Here is a 14947-nt window from a genome sequence, read left to right as displayed (position 1 = left end):
TTAAAGTCCGGCGCACCTGGCGGACAAAGTCCGTCGGAAAGTGTGCCGGACCAAGTAGGATAGAAAGTCCGCTCGTGTGTACGCGGCATTAGTGTTTTTAAATCTGCTAGTACATCTAACACTCCCCCCCCAGACTGACCATTTAACCACATGCTGACCAGCCGCCGCAGTTGTACTGCGGCAGAATGGCAGGGCTGGGCGAAACGACGTTATGTAACGTCACTTCGCCCTGCGGCCACTAGGGGGTGTGCTCCCCGAGCCACCCGCGATCGCTCAGGGCACACGGAGAACCCGGAACTGTGTGTGTAAACACATAGTTTCCGTTTCTCTGAGCAGAGAACTGACAGATCGTCTGTTCATACAGAGTATAAACAGCGATCTGTTATTTTCCCTACACAGTCCCCATCCCCCTTCAGTTAGAACACAAACTAGGACACACATTAACCCCTTCACTGCCCCCTAGTGTTAACCCCTTCACTGCCAGTGACATTTTTTACAGTAATCAATGCATCTTTAATCGCACTGATTGCTGTATTAATGCCAATGGTCCCAAAAATGTGTGAAAATTGTCCAACGTGTCCGCCATAATGTCGCAGTCACGATAAAAATTGCTGATCACCGCCATTACTAGTAAAAAAAAAATATATTAATAAAAATGCCATAAAACTATCCCCTATCTTGTAGACGCTATAACTTTTGCGCAAACCAATCAATATACGCTTATTGTGATTTTTTTTTTACCAAAAATATGCAGAAGAATACGTATCGACCTAAACTGAGGAAAACGAATGTTTTTTTATATATTTTTGGGGGATATTTATTATAGCAAAAAGCAAAAAATATTGCGTTTTTTTACAAATTGTCGCTCTTTTTTTGTTTATTGCGGAAAAAATAAAAACCGCAGAGGTGATCAAATACCACCAAAAGAAAGCTCTATTTGTGGGAAAAAAAGGACGTAAATTTTGTTTGGGAGCCACGTCGCACAACCGCGCAATTGTCAGTTAAAGCGACGCAGTGCTGAATCGCAAAAAGTGCTCTGGTCTTCGGCCAGCCAAATGGTCCAGGGCTGAAGCGGTTAAAAGGTTGAGACAAACCATTAACTCACTGATTGGGGTGCTTACAATGATCATCTTTTATTTATCTAAAACCTTTATCCCAAAAGAAGAAAAAATGTTTGTGTAACTGCAGTATGAACTGGTGTTTGAGTTTAACTTGTTAGTTTTTTTAAATCGTGTACATCTAACACTCCCCTACCCACAGACTGACAATACTGCTGTCCAAAGGTGCCCCTGTGCTCCTTCATCCAAAGTGGGGGGGGGGGGCACTCTAATACAAGAGGTGTGTTACTGGTAAGAACTTTCTATTAAATTGCATGTTTTGGTACATTTTCTGAAAGCACAGCAAAAGTCCTGCATGCTGCATCCTTGGTGCTCTTGCAGAAAACGCACAATCTAATAGAAAATCTATGGGAGACCTCGGGTTAACTGAACAAAAACCTTGGTTATACCTGTGCTGCGGCCAAACAGCAGTGTGAAACTTTCCTTATCCCAAAAGAAACAAAACTGTTTGCTGTAACTGCTTTTAAAGTGTTAGCTGGAGTTTGGGTTCAATTTGTTAGTGCATCTAAGCCCTCGCTCACATTGTACGCGGCTTTAAAGTCATGCGACTTCATCTGATATCGCACAAGTTCAAAGCCGCATTTCAGTGCAATTTCGGGTGTGGTTTAAAGCACAGATGTCTTTTGAAGTCGCACCCGAAATTGCCAAAGGTAGTGCAGGAACTGCCTTTGCAAATCGGTGCGGTGCCGCAAAGTTGGCGTCGCACCGTTTGGAACGGTGCCATGGCCGGCCATAGGCTGTGCATGACAAATCGCCACAATGTGAACAAGTGTTTAATCTGCTAACACTTCCTTCCCCTAGACTGACAATGCTGCTGTCCAAAGGTGCCCCCCTGTGCTCTATCCAGAATGGGGGCAGTCTAATACAGGCCGTATCACCTGGGGTAAAAAGCATAAAAAAAGAAAACTAACGCAGCCACCACATCTCATGATTGGTAAGCTGCAATATATTACATTTTTTGTTTTTGGGTTTGAGGCCACTTCAAGGCTTAGGGGTGCATTGGGGGTTATTTACGAAAGGCAAATCCACTTTTGCACTGCAAGTGCACTTGGCAGTGCAGTCACTCTAAATCTAAGGGGTAGATCTTAAATGAGGGGAAGCTCTGCTGATTTTATTATCCAATCATGTGCAAGCTAAAATGCTGTTTTTTATTTTTCTTTCATGTCCCCCTCTGATCTACAGCGACTTTACGTCCAAGTGTACTTTCAGTGCAAAGTGGATTTTCCTTTAGAGCCCTTTCACACTGGGGCGGGGGGCGGCGTCGGCGGTAAAACGGCACTATTATTAGCGGCGTTTTACCGTCGGTATTCGGCCGCTAGCAGGGGGGGGGTTTTACCCCCCCGCTAGCGGCCGAGAAAGGGTTAAATACCACCGCAAAGCGCCTCTGCAGAGGCACTTTGCCAGCGGTATAGCCGCGCTGTCCCATTGATTTCAATGGGCAGGAGCGGTATACACTCCGTTCCTTCACCGCTCCGAAGATGCTGCTAGCAGGACTTTTTTTACCGTCCTGCCAGCGCATCGCTCCAGTGTGAAAGCCCTCGGGGCTTTCACACTGGATACACAGCAGCGGCACTTTCGGGTCGGTTTGCAGGCGCTATTATTAGCGCAATAGCGCCTGCAAACCGCCCCAGTGTGAAAGGGCTCTTAGTAAATAACCCCCATTGCATGTTAACACACTGTAACAAATTTTATGTTAATGTGTAAATATTTATTAAAGAGGAACTGTGTTGTAATAAATTATGCATTCTATACATACATACACACACATGTAGAATGTGATGGTGCTATAGAAACAAACTAGTACAAATAATAATGATAAAAAAAAAATAACACAGAGAACAGTGAGTTTGTTATAACATTTTTTTTTATTATTTCCAAAATTGTGCGCTTCATTGATAAAGTACAGTCTTTGATGCTAATGCTGCAGACATGGATATTTTTTTTGTAAAGTGCAAGCTTCCAAGTGAAATATGATTGGCAGTTAGACTTTCATTAACAAAAGCATACAGGTAGCTCATAAATGGCAGTGATTGGTCAGATTACAATAAAAACAGTTTAATGCCTTTTTATCTAACCCCCCAATCGGGAAAAAGCTTGAGTCGCTATCCTTTAACACCCAGATCTAAAAATAAGGATCTCTGGCTGCACCCTCACTAGGCAAATATTTTCTTCCTACAGTACAGCGGAATTTAATTCCAAGTGGAGTAACTGGGTGTACACCCTACCCTACCAGGATGTAGACTGGAGTGGGAAGGCTTGTCAGTTTTTGGATGTTTTTATATACGGTCTTACCTAAAAAGTTTAAAAAATAAATAAATAAAATACTGCACAAGGTGCGACCAATCAGATTCTACCTTGTGCAGCTGAACGTTGATGGTTGGTAAGGGTTAATGCACTTTGCGGTTTTTAATATGATGCACAATGTAATTATTAAGGTTGCATTTTCAGGTTTATGGATCAAACATGTATCAAGAACTGTAGGCCAAGCTAAATTAAATAGGGGAGTTCATAAAAAAAAAAAAATATATATATATTTTTTTTTTTTTTTTTTTATTAATATTATTTACACAAGGGGTCTTCAGAAAGTTTTTTCACTTTTTTATATTTAATAAAATATAATTATTTTTAAAAAAGTGCAAAAAATTTTTGAAGAAGCTATATATATATATATATATATATATATATATATATATATATATATATATATTAGCATAAATGTATTTCCTGCAATCTATCTATTAAGGAATTCAGTTATTAAAAAACAAGCGTTAAATAACAAGTGGTTAATCTCATATCATGCAACCTTCAACATCTTGTGTTTTGGCCAAATAGAGTGAATAGTAGTCAGCCATAGATATTACAATCTAATTGTACAATCTCTTTGCAGCCTCTGATCACAGACATTACAATCCAACTATATAATCTCCTTTAGACAAACGTCTATGTTAGTATGAGTGCCCATCACATTGGCTATACATTAAATGGATTTATAGATTGTAAAGATATTGTACAATGGGATTGTATCTTTGTATCATCTAGCATTAGAATAATCAAATCTAAAACAGCCAGTCAGTTATTCACGATTCAGGCAGGCACTTGGCTTACATGCTGAACAATCACACTGTAACATTTATGGTCAGATTAACAACATTGAAAAACACCAACCTTTTAGTTCAGTTCTAAGGTCACCAAAGACATTTTATTTAGAATACAATAAAGAATTGAGCAACTGATGTGATCATCTTTGCATGCCTGCTTTTCAAACAGAAAGATGTTTCTGGATGCAAAAATACTATTGTATCAGTGATATAGATTTACCAGCATGCTGGCAGTTTTATGTCACTTGAGTCCCAGGCTTTTTTTTTTTTTCATTGTTCAGGATGAGATAGAATAAGGAATTGAAATCTGTAATAATCTAACTAAAAAGCAGCATTCTCGGTTCTTTCATCTCATCAGAAGAGATACATTTACCTCAATGTCCATCCTAATACAATGCCTGTCTTATTTTAGTCCTGAACACCTCTCAGGTCCATTATGCAGTCTCAGAAAATGCCCAGCACCAGATGTTTGCTAGCTGCTGTGGAACTACAAGTCCCAGATTGCCTAAAGAGTTCTCTATGGCACAACAGCAGGAGTGCTGCAAGTTGCCCGAAGACCTGCGTCAGAATTACGCTCAGGAGCAGCCAGTGACTCCAACGTCGTCACCTGATTGTCAGTTCTTGGGTCTAGCAGCTCTCTAGGACAGTATACAGTTCTGCTGCTTCCTGCGCGGCTGCTTTTTCCTGGGCTCAGGCTGCGCGCTGGCTCTTCGCCTCTCCAGCGCGGGGCTCAACAGACAAGGAAGGTTGACCCTGCGGAGCAGCTCCTCAAACACGTCCTGCACTTTGTGGTTGACCTTGGCCGAGGTCTCCACGTAGCCGCAGTCCCACTCTAGCTCGGCCGTGGCGGCAGCCTGCACCGCCATCAGCTGCCCGGTCTCCCATTCCAGTCCTGGGAAGCGGTCAGTTTGGTTGCCCACCACCACTATAGGCACGCCAGTCTCCCCCTTGATCCTCAGGATCTCTTGCCGCAGCCGCTCGACCTCCTGGAAAGACTCCAGGTCAGCCAGGGAGAAGACCAGGGCGAAGGCGTCCCCTTGCTGGATGCGCAGCTTCTGCATGGCTGGGAAAGAGTAACTGCCGCTGGTGTCCATGATCTCTAGACGGAGCCGGAGGAGCTCTGGATCTGGCTCCAAGCAGTATACCTCTTCCACTGTGCGCCGGTGCCTGTGCTCAAAGTGGTCGCACAGAAGTCGCTGGATCAGAGCTGTCTTGCCCACACCGGCAGCTCCCATGAAGACCAAACGCACGGTACTAGGGTTGGACACTGAGATAGACATGCTGGCCCCTTGGTCTTAATCTGCAGTGAAATTGGGCTCGATCTTAGACTGCAGAGAAGTTTGCTTGGTCTTAGTCTGCAGAAAAGTTTTGCTTGGTCTTAGTCTGCAGAGAAGTTTTGCTTGGTCTTAGTCTGCAGAGAAGTTTTGCTTGGTCTTAGACTGCAGAGAAGTTTTGCTTGGTCTTAGACTGCAGAGAAGTTTGGCTACTCACAATGTCTTCCAGAAGATTTGGAAAATCGCACTTTTTGAGGATCAGTCTCTCATCCGAAGCCTCAGATTGTTTCTAATGGTCATACAGTTCTCCAGTTGATCAGACTGGTCTTCAGATGATCACAAGGTCTTCTCAATGAGCAGATGCCTTCAGTGCTGCACTGGAAATCAATGCTAAGCCAGGAACACACTCCGCACTCCTCCTTCCAGCAAGAATCTGAGCTGTCTAACGAACTGAGCTGTTCCCACCACCTTTATGCGTCCCAGGGAGCAGCTCCAACCAATCAGCATGCAAGCAGCCTCCTCTGGATGGGCGGTTGCAAAGACTGTATGCCAACAAGTCTGCAATTTTTTTTTCTCTTTTTTTTTTTTTTTTTGAGCTGCATGTGTATTGTGTGTAGCAGCAGGTAGAGAGGAGAGGGGAAGGCTGAGGAGCTTGACAGTAGAATGGACAGCGAGGATTTTTTTTTATATTGCTGGCTGGCTCAGCAATTGCAATGTCTTTATAAAGAAATAATCTTTACATTCACTGAAATGTTGCTGGCAGATAAAGCAACAAAATGCGATATGATTATGGTGGAACGCTTCTTTCTTAACTAACAGCGGAGCTATGCTCAAAATAAAAAACATGACATACATTGTGGTGTATTTTACATGATAGAGACAGAATATCAACCAGAAATCCAGAAAAAAATGCATAAAACAAATGTTATAAATTGAGTTGCAGTTCAGTGAGTAAAATAAGTATTTGATCCCCAAGCAAAACATGACTTGGTGGAGAAACCCTTGTTGGCAAGCACAGAGGTAAGACATATCTTCTAGTTGCTTACCAGGTTTGCACACATCTCAGGGGGGGTTTTGGTCCACTCTTCTTTACAGATCTTCTCTAAATCCTTAAGGTTTCTTGGCTGTCGCTTGGCATCTTGAATTTTCAGCTCCCTCCAAAAATTTTCTATAGGATTAAGATCTGGAGACTGGCTAGGCATGATCTTAATGTGCTTCTTCTTGAGCTACACCTGTTGCCTTAGCCGTATGTTTTGGGTCATTGTCCTGCTGGAAGACCCATCCAGGACCTATCTTCAGTGTTCTAGCTGGGGGAAGAAGGTTCTCATCCAGGATTTTACAATATATGGCCCTATCCATTGGCCCCTCAATGCGGCAAAGTTGGCAAATACTTATTACTTACTTTACTCACTGAACTGCAACTCAAATTATAACATTTGTATCATGGATTTTTTTCTGGATTTTTGGTTGATATTCTGTCTCTATCATTTAAAGTACACCTATGATAAAAATTATAGACCCTTCATTTCTTTGTAAGTGGGCAAACTTCCAAAATCTGCACGGGATCAAATAATTATTTTCCCCACTGTATATGTCGCAGTCTTTCACCGGCATTAGGCGTACATTCACACTGGTGTAGCATGTGAACGTGCACAAAGTTTTACGATTCTACATGTGCACTTGTTTAAAATGCGTGAAGCACTTGCAGTGATCTTCATTGGCAATGTCACCTCAAACACCAAGCAAGAACTGTGGTTTGCACAAATGAGATCATGTGCAAAACGCACTTTTATGCCGCATACACACGGTCAAACTTTTCGTCTACAAAAGTCAGACGGACACCGACGGACTAAAGCTGGCTGACAATCCGATCGTGTGTGGGCTTCCCCGGACTTTCAGAGGACTTTCAGCGGACTTTTCCAGCCTCAAATCTGACGGACTTTAGATTTGAAACATGCTTCAAATCTTTACGTCGTAACTACGCCGGACCCAGAAATCCGCTCGTCTGTGTGCTAGTCCGACGGACAAAAACCCACGCTAGGGCAGCTATTGGCTACTGGCTATCAACTTCCTTATTTTAGTCCGGTGTACGTCATCATGTACGAATCCGTCGGACTTTTATGTGATCGTATGTAGGCAAGTCTGTTCGTAAGAAAGTCTGCCGCAAGTCCGACAAAAGTCCGTCGAAAGTCTGTCGGACAGGCTGTAGGACTTTTGTAGACGAAAAGTCCGACCGTGTGTGCGCGGCATTAGAAACTTTCGAAGTTTAAAAAGATACATGAGCTGCTTTGCCTTGTTTGTCACCTGAATAGCAGCCTATTGAAATGCATAGGCAGAAAACGCATATATGTGTCTGATGTCACTCTACATTAATGTGAATGGCTAAAGTCAGAGACAAATTGCCAGGGGCAGGATTACTAAAGAGTCTGCCTGCCTGTCTGTTTCTATGGAATCCCTCCCTCAATAGAAAACTTCTGTGAGATGTCGCTTATTGCTGGCCCGAATGCTGCCGAATCTTGATCGCTGGTGATGGGAGTGATATCTCAGCTACAGAGGGAGGAATTTCATAGGGACAAACAGACAGCCCCTTAGCGATCCTGCCACTGCCAATTTGTTACAATCACCATTGGCAGAAATGCTAGTGGCAGAGTTGCCCATCTGACACCAGCCTAACACTGATGTTTTGTTTTTCTGCGTCCCCCTGTAATAACGTTGTATTCCCTGTTAATCCTGCGAGTAGGGTGACAACGCTTTTCATTCAGCAGTAAAAGCCCGCAACAGCGTTGTCACTCTGTGGGAAGGGTAGCGTTAGGCTGGTCATACACTGTACAATCTGACTGTACTTTAGATTTACCAAAACTATGTAATAGGAGGACAAACTAAATTTCCAGTTTCAATTTAATTTGTATAAAATCAGGCAGCCCCTGAATTACATAATAGATGTAGATCTACTGGAGATAGAAATGCTGAATAGCATAGCTCCCAACTGTCCCTGATTTCAAGGGGCTGTCTCTGATTTGGAGCAATGTCCCTCTGTCCCTCATTCCTCCTCATTTGTCCCTCATTTTGGTCTGATCTATTAAGATGTATATAAAATGTATTTTTTATCTATCAAAAACCTTCTAAATTGCCCCCGCCCCTTATGACGGCACAGTCCCATCCTGCCCCAGGACTGTGACTTTATAAGGGGCGGGGTCACTGGGTGACATCACCCGGTGCCCACGCCCCATGCCTATATAAGTCATTGCGCACCGCTCACACAGCATTACAGCGGTAGAGCGCGTTGTGTCAACATCAGAAGTAGGGAAGAGGGAACAAGACGACGGAGAAGACCGGGCCACCGCTAGCAAAAGAGCGACAAAAGAGCAGAAGATAGCGGAGGAGCCTGGCAGAAGAACCGGAGAGCTGGAGAAGAACCAGACACCGGGAGAAGAAGCCGGAGAGCGGGAGAAGAACCAGAGAGTGGGAGAAGAAGCTGGAGAGCGGGAGAAGAACCAGAGAGTGGGAGAAGAACCGGAGAGAGTGGAGAAGTCGAAAGAGACCCCTGATGTCGGAAGAAGACCCACGGAGCTGCCTAATAAATTACTTTAAAAACCTGTCTAGTGTGTTTATTATTATTATTTATTGACACTTTTTTCCCCCAGGTGAATGGGTAGGGGTACGATGTACCCCATACTCGTTCACATAGGGCGGGGGGCCGGGATCTGGGAGCCCCCTTATTAAACGGGGCTCCCGGATTCCGATAAGCCCCCCCACCCACAGACCCCGACAACCAATGGCCAGGGTTGTCGGGAAGAGGACCTTGTCCTCATCAACATGCCGACAAGGTGCTTTTGGGTGGGGGGGCGCAGGGAGCCCCCCCTCCTCCAAAGCACCCACCCCCCCCATGTTGAGGGCATGCGGCCTGGTATGGTTCGGGGGGGGGGGGGCGCTTGCTCGTCCCCACCCCCTTTCCTGACCGGCCGGGCTGCGTGCTCGCATAAGGGTCTGGTATGGATTTTGGGGGGGACCCCCACGCCATTTTTTCGGCGTAGGGGGTTCCCCTTAAAATCCATACCAGACGCACTCGCTGCAATAGGAAAATGTGTTTTTCCTATTGAAGCGAGCGCGAGATGTATAGTACCCTGTCGGCGAGAAACATTCTTGCGGGCAGGTGCTCTAGCTGCCGCGTCGTATTTGGTCCGTCGGACCAGCATACAGACGAATGGCTTCCCGATAGGAACTGGGTCCGGCGGAGTTTCGGCGGAAAGATTTGAAACATGTTTCAAATCTAAAGTCCGTCGGATTTTCGACCGGATTTTCGGTCGAGAAGTCCGCTCGTGTGTACGTGGCATGAGTAAGATGTCGGCCGTGTCTGCAGTTCACTGGCGGCACTGCAGGGCATCATTATAAGGTAAGTATTTCATAATGAGCTAGTATGTGATGAATACTAGCTCATTATGCCTTTATCTTGCAGGGTTTTTTTTGTGGGGGGGTTTCCGGAGGTTTACAACCTCTTTAAAGCTACAAAAAATCCCTCTGGTAGGACTTTTAAGGGCAGATGCTCCGAAATGATCAAGTATTTGATAAAAATTTAAATGGGCATTTTCTCCTACCTCTTCCCATCAGCATCTAGCATACCTTTAACTCTATATCCTCTTTAAGGACGCCAGCGGCTGCCAGGTTCTTGATAACCAGCTAAAATAAAATACATTCTTTAATTATCGCATGCCTGTACCACTTTTTATTTAACGCAATTTTTGCTTTTTGAGATAATACCGCATAAACATATAGTGAATTGACATTTTCATTTTTCGGAGGTGCAGGAACTGGATGGTGAAGACTGGGAAGACATGTGGGACTACCCACTCCAGCTGTTGGTTGCTACCAGGGACAAACTGATCCAATTCAAAATCCTACACAAGATCTACTATACGCCCAATGCCTCTACCGCATATACCCAGCCTCATCGGCCAGCTGCTGGAGATGCTCTGGTACTCCTGCAGGCTTCACACATATATTCTGGGATTGCCCACAGATTCAGGACTATTGGCGGGAGGTAACTCAATTTATTCATAGTTTAACCACCATTCCTATTCCCCTGATAGTTAGTGTCTGCCTCCTTGGCGTAGTGGAACAACTGGCATTCGCTAAGGCAACAGGCACCCTAATAAGTATTCTTTTTTATGCGAGAAAAGCCATAGTACTAAAGTGGAAATCACCCATTCCCCCCACCCTGTCCTCATGGAAGCAATTAGTTAACACAATGATACTCCTCTATAAAGCAACATATCTGTCTCGAGGATGCCCAAAAAAATATGAAAAAGTCTGGTATTTGTGGACAGACTCAGAGTCCACAACAAACGATCAGCCCTCAGGGGATTAACCCAGATAGATTTCCTTGGTATCTACCTGATATGCTAAGAGCTAAGGTCCATACTCCAGATAGATAAGTTTAAGCCTAGAAACCAAAATAACCACATTTACTCTTAAATGTTAATGTAGCATCCAGTGCAGACAACTAGGAATGAGACAAGGTCCTCCAAGAAACAATACTTCCTATTATAATCCTATCGTATGTATTCAGAGCTCCTAATGCTGAAAGCTAATGTATCAAGTTAAGGCTGCCTTGGACAACTTGAATTTCAGCCAATTCCTGCTGAACTGGCCAAAGTTCAAGCCATAGGCGACATATTCCGTTGGCAACACCCGGCTCAACAAAAACCTAAAATTGTTTCACCTGTCAAACAAGCTATAATAGGATTTTACTGTTAGATGATAACATGTCATATAATATACTAAGATGATCAGATTGAGTGCACAGACAGTCTTTTTATTCACTGAACATTTCACCTGAATGAAATCCGATTATATTGGCCTCATTTCCAAGCTGTGTCCTGGTTGTAGAGATATGGCTACTTCCAGTAATAATTTTGGTGCTGTTTATCAATGAATAACTTTCCAGCACTTGGGAACAGCGGACCAAATAACATTTTTATCTGCGTTGTCATAGAGGTTGGGCACTTATCTAAGCAGGAACAAGCTTTATAATCTGCTGCAACACCACATGACAACACCAGAGAGCGCCAATCACATAAAATGGACCATGTGCTTCACATGTTGTACCAACATTCATTTATGTGAACCTATAAAAAAGTGGATGTGCTCAGTGATAAACCTCAAAAACAATAGTGCTTTCTCCTGCTCCTCGATGACTATTAACAAACAAATAAAGACTGTATTGTTTAACCACTTGCTTACTGGGCACTTAAAGCGGGGGTCCACCTACATCATCTAAACAAAAAAAAATATTAAAAGCCAGCAGCTACAAATACTGCAGCTGCTGACTTTTAATACATTGCCACTTACCTGTCCCAGAGTCCCGCGATGTCGGCAGGCGACGCCGAGAACCCGCTCGGTTCTCGGCAGCTGCCGCCGCCATTCTAGGTGAGGGAATCAGGAAGTGAAGCGTTGCGGCTTCACTTCCCGGTTCCCTACTGCGCATGCGCGAGTCGCGCTGCGTGTCCCAAGTGGTCCCCGCTCTCTCCTGGGAGCTGTGTGTTTCCCAGGAGACAGCACAGAGGGACAGGAAGAGGCATAGACTCCCATGGGAGACTATGCCGGAAGTGGGTGCAAATACCTGTCTTAGACAGGTATCTGCACCCCTCTCCCCCCTGAAAGCTGCCAAATGTGACACTGGAGGGGGGGGGTTCCGAAAAGCGGAAGTTCCATTTTTGTGTGGAACTCCGCTTTAAACCCCCCTCCTACCCAGACCTATTTTCAGCTTTCAGAGCTGACACACTTTGAATGACAATTGCGCGGTCATACAACACTGTACCCAAATGACATTTTTAGCATTTTTTTTCCACAAATAGAACTTTCTTTTGGTGGTATTTAATCACAGCTGGGATTTTTATTTTTTGCTAAACTAACAAAAAAAGATGGAAAATTTTGAAAAAAAAAATCATGTTTAATAGTTTGTTATAAAATTTTGCAAACAGGTAATTCTTCTCCTTCATTGATATGCGCTGATGAGGCGGCACTGGTGGGCACCGATAGGCTGCACTGGTTGGCACTGATAGGTTGCACTGATGGGCACTGATAGGCACAGTTAAGACGGCACTAATAGGCACAGATAAGGCGGCACTGATGGGGACAGATAAGGCGGCACTGATGGCCACTGATAAGATGGCACTGATGGGCCCTGATGGGTGGCACTGATGGGCACTGATAGGTACCACTGATAGGTGGCACTGATAGGTGGCACTGATGGGCGGCACTGATGGGCACTGGTAGGTGACACTGATGGGCACTGATAGGTGGCACTGATGTGCAGTACTGTTGTTGAGGCACTGATTGTGGGCACTAATAGGTGGCACTGTGGGCACTGATAGGTGGCACTTTAGGCACTGATGGGTGACACTGTGGGCACTGATGGGTGGCGCTGGTGGGCACTGGTAGGCGGCACTGTTGCCTATTGCTAGGTGGCACTGGCAGGGGCACAGGTGGGCACTGAGGATCTGGCTGCAGCTTGCCGTGATCGGGACTGATGTTCCTCTCACAGCCGCCGGTGATCAGCTTTTTTTTTCCTCCTCACCCTGTCAGCGCGAGGAGAAAAAATAGCCGATTACCGGGTCTGTTGACATCACATGATCAGCTGTTATTGACTGACAGCTGATCATGTGGTAAGGGGTCGGGCCGCTCGGGCACGGGAGGACATCAGAAGACGTACTCCCGGCAAAGCAGGTACACGCTGTAGCCGTCATTCGGCTATAGCGCGGATCTGAAGTAGTTAAAACAGGACTCTGGGCAAAATATTGCAAAAAACCCAGAGGGCTGATTCACAGTTAAAGTGACACTAAACCATATTATTTTAAAAATAATTCATAGCCATCCACTGCTTAACCACTTCAGCTCTGGAAGTTTTACCCCCCTTCATGAGCAGGCCATTGGTTGCGATACGGCACTGCGTTACTTTAACTGAAAATTGCGTGGTCACGCGACGCTGTACAATTGATGTCCTTTTTTTCCCGCAAATAGAGCTTTCTTTTAGTGGTATTTGATCACATCTGCGGTTTTTATTTTTTGTGCTATAAACAAAAAAAGACAGACAATTTTGAAAAAAAAAAACTATATTTTTTACTTTCTGCTATAATACATATCTGATTAAAAAAATGTAAAATAATCTAATTTCTTCATCAATTTAGGCCAATATGTATTCTGCTACATATTTTTGATAAGACAAATAAGCGTATATCGATTGGTTTGCACAAAAGTTATAGCATCTGCAAACTATGGGATACAGTGCCTTGAAAAAGTATTCATACCCCTAGACATTTTCCACATTTTGTCATGTTACAATCAAAAACGTAAATTTATTTTATTGTGATTTTATGTGATAGATCAACACAAAGTGGCACATAATTGTGAAGTGGAAGGAAAATGATAAATTGTTTTCAAATTTTTTTAAAAATAAATATGAGTAATGTGTGCCGTGCATTTGTTCAAAATGAGGGGGAAAGAGGGACAGAGTGACAGAGGGACATTGCTCGAAATCAGGGACAGTCCCTCGAAATCAGGCACAGTTGGGAGCTATGGTATTCAGTAGGGTTGCACCGATACTAGTATTGGTTTTGGTATTGGTGCCGATACCTAGTATTTGCACAAGTATCGGTACTTGTGCAAATGCACCGATACCTGAAACCGATACTTTCAGGCTTGGTTCTTTGAGCTGTCAGTGGGGATGAACAAATGTTCCTCTGTTTAACCCCTTATTAACCCTTCATTTACTCTAATCAGCCTTAATTAACTTCCTATTCTACTCCATTTAATTATTAGTTTCCTGCTTTTTTTGTTCACGTCTATTTTATAAACGATAAACAATTAAAACTTTGTTTTTGTTTGCTTTCTGCTGTCCTGGACAGAAAAGTGGATACGGACCTTAAAAGGGCTTACGTTTTTGCAGGGGGTGCCTGCAGACCAGCAGTGGCACTGGTCGCCGTCGGGAAAGCTATTTCCGGTTGGTCATCAAATACCGCGAAATTCGTGGCCGAAGGCGATGACCAAGACCAGATCGTTAAAGCCCTACAGGAACTCAGTCTTGCAGGAGATTTCGTGGCGGAAGCCTCTGTGGATACCATTAGGTCCGCTTCGAGATCTATGTTAGCTACGGTAATGGCCAGGAGGGCGTTATGGCTTAAACCCTGGTCAGCCGACCCGGCCTCAAAGTCCAACTGGTGCAGGATTCCATATGATGGAGTTAACCTCTTTGGTGCAAAGCTGGATACAGCAATATCCAAAGTGACAGGCGGGAAGTCTGGTCTTATCCGGTCAGACAGAAGACCAAAACAACAAAGAGCGCCTCCCTTCAAGCGCAATCTCCCGGAGAGATACAGGGATGCAAAATCCTATAGACCTGGGAAGGAGTACAGGAGAACGTGGAAGAACCCTCAGATGTCCTTCCTCAAATTCCAAAAAA

The 14947-nt window shown here is 44.3% G+C and overlaps 1 protein-coding gene and 1 long non-coding RNA gene across 3 annotated transcripts in view; one reads left to right on the top strand and one right to left on the bottom strand.

The window, feature by feature from the left end:
- Nucleotides 1–14947, top strand: part of LOC141147664 (uncharacterized) — a 112535-nt gene that overhangs the window by 19665 nt on the left and 77923 nt on the right. The window lies entirely within an intron of this gene.
- LOC141148788 (ras-related protein Rap-2c-like) lies at nucleotides 2965–6090 on the bottom strand. The gene has a single exon (XM_073636532.1). The coding sequence runs from the start codon at nucleotides 5494–5496 to the stop codon at nucleotides 4855–4857; it is 642 nt and encodes a 213-aa protein (XP_073492633.1). The 5' UTR covers nucleotides 5497–6090; the 3' UTR covers nucleotides 2965–4854.

This window comes from Aquarana catesbeiana, linkage group LG06, assembly GCF_042186555.1.
Source record: "Aquarana catesbeiana isolate 2022-GZ linkage group LG06, ASM4218655v1, whole genome shotgun sequence".
In the NCBI taxonomy this organism is placed as follows: domain Eukaryota; kingdom Metazoa; phylum Chordata; class Amphibia; order Anura; family Ranidae; genus Aquarana; species Aquarana catesbeiana.
Note: the sequence above shows the minus strand (reverse complement) of the source record. Positions and strands in the feature narration are given on the sequence as shown.